This window comes from Anastrepha ludens, chromosome X (genome assembly GCF_028408465.1).
Source record: "Anastrepha ludens isolate Willacy chromosome X, idAnaLude1.1, whole genome shotgun sequence".
NCBI lineage: Eukaryota > Metazoa > Arthropoda > Insecta > Diptera > Tephritidae > Anastrepha > Anastrepha ludens.
In genome coordinates, this window is record NC_071503.1 from 4,322,205 (window position 1) to 4,329,936 (window position 7,732).

A 7,732-nucleotide genomic window follows, 5' to 3' on the forward strand; every position below is an offset into this window, starting at 1 on the left:
AGAATGACGATGTAAATGTCATTAATTCCAAAATTCAAGAAATACTACCAGGAACTGTCACAACTTATCATTCCATTGACACAGTCGTCGAACAATTCCAGGCAGTTCATTATCCCGTTGAGTTTCTTAACTCCTTGGAGCCATCAGGAATTCCTCCTCATCGACTGATGCTTAAAAAGGGGGCCATGATAATTATGCTGCGTAATTTGGATCCTCCACGTTTATGCAATGGCACAAGGCTAATCATCACGAAACTTTTACCGAATGTTATAGAAGCTATGGTTTTATCAGGAAATTTTGAAAACCATAAAGTTTTCATACCAAGAATTCCAATGATACCGACGGATCATACCTTTCAATTTTAAACGCCTCCAATTTCCTATTAGACTGGCTTTCGCAATGTCCATAAATGAAGCTCAGGGACAATCATTAGCTGTAGCAGGAGTCAATCTAACCAACTCATGTTTTACCCATGGCCAATTATATGCTCCAGAGTTGGCGCACCGAAAAACCGTTTTTATTTATACTCAAAATAATATAACAAAAAATGTTATATATCCGATCGCTTTAAATAATACCTAAACTGACTTAAAAAAGTTAAAGTTGTTTTATTTACATTGCATACTTTTTGATAGAAATGTGGGGTGAAACCCACGGGTATAAGCTAGTATAAAATAAAATATAATAATATAAAATTATAGAAAACTAAGTATTAGTAAAATTGTAACTAAATACCACCAAAGACAGTAATGTTCGCTTTCAAAGGGAAGGGACATTTTAATTCCAAACCCTTACACCAATTACTTATTGTTAATATTAACAGATCGTAATTTATAATGGAAAAAAAAAATGCAGCAGCTCTTCGTCGGTAAGGGTGAGCGACGAGCCATCGTCTATGAAAGCGTATGTTGATACACTTCGTTCACTTGAGTGTAGAACTACGGGAAGGGCACGGAGAAGAGTACTGCCTTCCCCAACATTGTGCATGTTAACGTTGGTGGCCTGCGTTGTAGTAACGGACTTACCATTGTTTGGATCGTCTGTAGCAACTAACTTTGCGTTGTCCAAAAAAAAAATGGCGATTACGGGTACAACTATTAACATTGCAGGTTGCAGTCGATTTACAACCAGCTGTAGAATGGCCCTTCAAACATCGGTGACAAAGTTTCTACTTGCGACCAATTCCCCATTTTTGACTACATGCCATTCCCTTAAAAAAACACATTTAGAGACATCACTGCAATTTTCTCCACAAACAATAGATCTTACCGCATTAAAATGATAATTAAATGAGTCCCGTTTGCGCACCTTTGTTGACTTCTTTGGCACGATAACAGAGTTGGCGCCTTGTGCTAGTAGGAAAAGCCAATCACTGAAATGTTGTAAATTACAGATCGGTAAACTGTGCTTATGTATTCCCCAGAAAGCTGGTAGTAGCCCAGGCAATTTCGAAACCAGCTTCTGTTCGAGATCAGAAATATAATATTTAAGTGGCTGGTCAGGCCTGACGCAGACATTGTTGCGCAGATGTTCTGCACTTCTGCGGCGAAGTCGACGATCGATTCCAGCTGATAATTAATTCTGGTCGTCCAAATCGCATTTGAAGAGTAGCAATAATTTGGGGCACGCAAGAGGAATGCAACAATCAATTTTTAACTGCATTCCGCAGTCTTATAAGATTCTCATCGTCCGAGAATCCACTAACTTCAGTCGATTGGTTATATGCGGCACAAAATAACGGCCACTCAGTTGGATTCCCATCATATTTCGGCAACTCTTTTGGAAGGCTGTTCCGAGAAGCAATCTGGTCTCTACGCCTCTAAGCGTCGAGAAGTCGAGACACCGAACGATAAACTATTAACGTGCCCAGCTGTTGGCAAAGTAGTTGGTGCCGGTTATGGTTGTGGCGGAGAGCATCCTCGATTGAGTGTCGAATACCTGTGTACTTGCTTTTCGAGTGATTGTATTCTGTATACATAATAGGCATTGAAGAACAAATGCTGTTAGACCACCACCTGGCTGCTGAGCATTTGATCCTCTTATCAAATTCACATCATCCGGGGCAGAGCCAGTATTGATAAAATTATTGGCACCGGAAGCAGCTATGTTGAATGGTGTAATAAAATTTGGAGGTGGCTGTATAATTTGCGTTGTTTGTGGACTTGAATCATGTGCAGAAGTTGAAAATCTAGGTACAGCGCATTGTCCATCATCTAGGTCATCGTCAAAACCCATTGCGTCTATGCGATCCAGAAAACTATGCTCTTCTCGACCGAATGGCATGGCGTGCGCTGTATTAGGCGCGGAGGCAGTTTCATTTACAATACCAGCATTCAGGTTTTCGCGATGCGCCACCGAGGCTTGTTATGGGGCAGCTGCACTATTAGTGGCACACTAGCAGCAAATTGTTGCCGCGGTGTGATTAGCGGCGGTACTGGAACTAGGCGCAATGGCGAGATTAGCCGACGCAGCGGTCACATCGGCTATGTTCGAAGTTAATGCAGTAGCCTGCGACATCGGAATTTTTCGTAAGCATGTTGTGGGCAGAACAAATTTTTTAAATTCTTGGCAAAAATTGTTTGCAATTCAATAACTTTAAATAAGCTGTACAAAAATTAATTAAAAAAGAGGTGTGTGTGTCAGCTCCGACACGCGACTGGAGTTTACTCCTTAAGAACGATTACCGTGATATTTAAAAATATATTTAATATGCAAAAGGAGTAAATGAAGACCTTTTCTATATTACTGGAAAAATATAAATTTATTTATATACTAGCGGCCCGGTACGTGCTTCGCTGCGTATAAAGTGAAATATTAAATCAAACTGATTTATAAAAAAAATATATATTTAATTATTTGCTAGCTATTTTAAAACTGAATCCAAAACATTTGGATAAACAATATATTTTGTTTTATCATTTTGAGCATGAATAAACAAACGGCTGGGGGTACCGACTCTGGAACAGGCAACATAAAGTTGGCCATGTGAAAAACGTGATTCCTCCAAATTCACACCACAAACGTTAAGTGTTTGCCCTTGAGCTTTGTTGATGGACATCGCAAATGATAAACGCACAGGATATTGTAATCGTTTGAATTCAAATGATATATCAGTTGGAATCATAGGGATACGCGGTATTAAACAAACTTCTCCTTTTGATTTACCAGTTAAGATCGTAGCTTCAATCAAATTTGACAATACATTTTTCACTGCCAATCTGGTGCCATTACATAGTTTTGGTGGATTAATATTTCGCAATAATATAATCAAAGAACTCACTTTCAGATTCAAGCAATGCGGTGGCATACCAGCCGGTTCTAATGAATTAAAAAATTCAGTTGGATAATTCATTGCCTCATCTTGATTCATAGCACTGTCAATTGATTTATATGTCGTGACTACACCTGGTAGTTTTGCTTGAATTTGAAAATTAATGGCATTGATATGAATGTTCTTCGGTGCTAAAATGGCGCGTTCTCTCAACCAATCATGATTTCTGTAATTCTGAAGAATATTTGGAAAACACATTCAATCAATTCATCTATCGATTTCGTAATTGTACAAAAATTGTTCGGTACAGTAATCAGTCCGTTGGTTCTGTCGATTTGTATTTTGCCATCACCAATTTGTAACAATTGTTTTGAAAACTCATGGGCAGCTGGATCATTTTGTAGGTGAATACAAATATTAATGTTCAGTGTCAATTTTTGTACATATCTCCAAAGAACTGATGACTTCAAACAGGCATTTATTTCATCAGCAGGAGTTGACCGAGGAATGACAGGCAATGTTTGTCGAAAATCCCCTGACAGTAATATCAAAGCATCACCAAAAAGCTGTTGGTTACCACGTAAATCTTGCATTGTTCGATTAAATGCTTCTAGTAATTTTTTATTCGCCATTGTACACTCATCCCATAAAATAATTGACGTTAATCGCAGAACTTTTGCCATAGCAGAATTTCTTGAAATATTGCAAGTTGGAGTTTCAATCACCTGTACATTCAATAGCAATTTTAATGCAGAGTGCACTGTTCGACCACCTTCTAATAATGTGGCAGCAATTCCCGAAGATGCAAGTGCCAATGCAATTTTCTGTTCCGATCGAATAGTGGCTAAAATCAGTGATATAACGAACGTTATATATACCACCAGGTGCATCCAAGAAATATAACCCACCTGCATTATTGGAAATGGCTTGCATGATTGTGTCAGATACATGTTTTTGCTGAATATTCATTTTAGTTATATTCGATTGTACAAATAAACGCAAATCATTAGATGAATTCCTGCTCACGTTGCAATTCACGATCAAACAGATTATGCATGTCACGATTTGGTGCGGTCATACCCAATTGTACTAATGTTTTATTTGCAATCCGTAGACACATATCTTCAATTATTATCAAAGCTTCGTTGTACACTTCCAAAGTTATCAACAAATCAGGATTTCTTGCATGATGACGCATACGAATTAAAATATCTTCTGCAATATTATGTTTATATTTGTTCCATACTTCAAGCGGATTTGATGGCATACATGTTGATAATATAACGGCAAACAGCATTCGTATTTGTTGAGGATGAGCCGAAATAGATGCATCATGAAGTGTTGAATCCCAATGTGCATCATCCTCCAACAAATGCAAAAGTTGGCATGCTTCACGGTATGTTTCACACAAATGACCGTTGACTGTTCTCAATTCTTGAAATGATTTTGGGCCATTCACGTTAACTAATAACAATCTGAAATAAAAACACTCAACATTGTTTGGATGTACAGGATGCCCATGAACTGCTGTTCCTTGTTTACGTCTTTGAAATTTTTTCGAAGACACAGTCCATGTGTAATACTGAGGCACTTCAGAATATAACAAAGTTATCGCAAATGTATCAGTTTCGCTAATTTGAAAAAAGCTGTTAACGTAGTTGCTGGTGGTTGCGCTGCTCTTTCCAATAAATTTGCTACATTAAAATAAACACGTTGGCCATTGTCAAGATGTACAGCCAAGTGAACAACCGCAGGATGTCTTTCGTGCACTGGAAACGACATAATCCTCCAGACAGCTTCATTGCCTTTATTTACATACTTGCAAATATATTTAATGGATTTGACAGAACTACAATATTCCACATTTAAATGAGCGTTGAATATTTTCGATAATAATGGACAATACGGAACCACCCAATGATTATCAACTTCAACTTCCTGGTTATGCATTCTAATGGTTGCCGTTTTGCCACTATCATTAGGTGATCTACGTCGATACAACGGATATCCGTCATTGCCCGTTATTGTGTCTGAAGTAAATTGCCTTGGGTATCGTTTGGAACACTTTTCATCAATCATACATGGTGAATTCACATTTAGTTCACCGCACGGTCCATGTATCATGTTTTTAACGACAACTTGAAATAACTCAGGATCAGCAGTGTGATTAGGAATTTCAGCTGATATAAGGTTATCGATTTGATCCGGAGTTATTTTATGTACCAGAATAAATTAGTATATGTGCGTGCGGCAATCCCCTTTTCTGCCATTCGATGGAGTACATATGGCAACGCACCTCCCCAAATACTTATAATTTCACAATTAAATCCATAAGTGCTTAACATTTTTGCCGAAAATCACGCGCAGTAATGTCATGACGATGGGTTGTCGACTGTCCTGCAAATAAATTGTTTTTGATGTCATCCCACTGCGGATTACATGTAAATGTAATGAAAAGATCCGGTCGACCGTATTTTCGTACATAACACATTGCGTCTTGTGCATATTCGTTCATATTCCGTGGGCTACCAATATACGAAGATGGCAATATAGTTAAACGTCCGATGTCATTATTATTAGCATCGTTCGCTATCGCATCTTGCAAATGAATATATTGTTCAGATCTTAATTTTGCTTGGTTGAAACGAATAAAATTAAGACGTTCTGTTTCTATTTTGGCATACATATCAACGATGTACTGATGATATAGTTTACGACATCTCAAGATATAATTTTGTTCTTGTGGACGAACCATCAATCGATAAGAATAAAAATTCATGGCACTAACTTTTTTCTGTACATGTAGACCTGAAAATAAGTGGAAAATGTGACTTAAGAAATTTCTACAAATGATGAAATGTCAACACACTGAAAATATTAATTACCTGTTCGTAGATCAATCATTGGTATATTGATATGGTAGCCATCGTCACCTTTCCAATGCAATATTGGGTATTGTAATGCGTCGTAACTACGATGAAGTTCCGAAACACTTTGCAATTGCTCATTTCTACGATGAAGTATAATATCACGCGATTGAAACTGATCACCACGAATTACAATTGCAACCTCATCAATTGTCGGTGCATTGAATCGCCTTTCTTGCTCTCCAAAAGGTGTTCTATCAGCCCTTATTACGATTTAGTGATTATCAGATGGCATACGATCGAGAGCAATTTTGAACAATTGAACTAATGCGATATGCTGATGGAAAAACCTTTGTAGCTCACAAATAATTTCTCGTCTTGTATTCAAAGCAATTGCACAACGTTGATCCAATTCACGATTTTCATCACCAATAAAATAAATTTGCAGAAATTGATAATCAGCATCGGGGTATGGCAATAACGAACAAGCTTGATGATAAATTTGGCCCTGAATCTGCAACATGTATGCAATTTTAGGTATATGTTGCATAATAATTTTTAAAACTATAGAATACTTTTATGATTCAGATTGATTGGGACAAACCTGTTTAAGTATTTACCTTAAACGTCGGCATAAAATTATCTCTAATAATGTTAGTAGCACCAAAAGAGGTCATTTGAAATGCCGAATTGTATTGTTGAATATGACTCAAAATGTGCTTCGAATTTTCAGAAGCCCCAAAAATTAATGAAGACAATGGTTCGGGTGGAGTTTTTAATGGTGGCAATCTCACTTTGCCATTAGCACAACACATGCCGGGCATTTCACCTGGAAATTTAGCCGCATCACAATGTGGACATATTGCGTCCATTATTCCAATATATCCGTACATACTGTAGTTGATCTGACTGTTGTAATTAAAAGCAGCACGCATAATTTCAGGTACAACAGATCTATTTCGTGCATTACGTTCACGCTGCGATGCATTAGCTTGTGCTCGTTCATCTGGAGTCTGTGATCGCCTTTGTAATGCCGTAGCATTTACATGACGCGTTCGTCGACCTATATTTCCTCGTGTGGGTCGTGGCATTTTTCTTTCAATTAAAAAAGAATAAATTAAATTTAAAAAAAGCTTACATTAATAGTGGTACACCATATGTTTTTTCAAATAAGGAAACACATGCATTCGTGTAATTCACTTCAACATTTCAAAACTTACCGTTGTTTGCTCGGAAATTCGCTTTGCGCTATATTTCTTCTTTTCACAAATTCACACAAACTTCAATAATTATTAAAAAAAAAACACTATAATAACTAATAATTTTGCACCGCGGTAATTTCGGACACTACTGAACGTATGGGGCCAAAGAAAACGGTCCAGCGATGTTTACACTCCAATGTCATATATTCTCCTAATTTAAATTTTCTTAATGCTAAGAGTCAAAGCTCTATATACCTATCTATACAAAATATTCATGTATTTCTCTATGCAAAATAAATGCACCGTAATATAGTTCGATGCCTTTTCAAAGTCTACTTTGTTTGTCGATCTGCCTGCTACATACATACCTACACGTTGATATAAATATAATG

The 7,732-nt window shown here is 37.3% G+C and overlaps 1 protein-coding gene across 1 annotated transcript; it reads right to left on the reverse strand.

Annotated features, from left to right (window-relative positions):
• Positions 1–6,559: 6,559 nt before the first annotated feature.
• Positions 6,560–7,229, reverse strand: LOC128869449 (uncharacterized; the record flags this gene model as incomplete). Its single annotated transcript, XM_054111997.1, has 2 exons — positions 6,759–7,229; positions 6,560–6,652 (listed from the first exon to the last, which is right to left on the reverse strand). Coding segments are annotated over exons 1-2 (564 nt in total), but the record flags the coding sequence as incomplete, so codon positions are not given.
• Between the last annotated feature and the right edge of the window lie 503 nt (positions 7,230–7,732).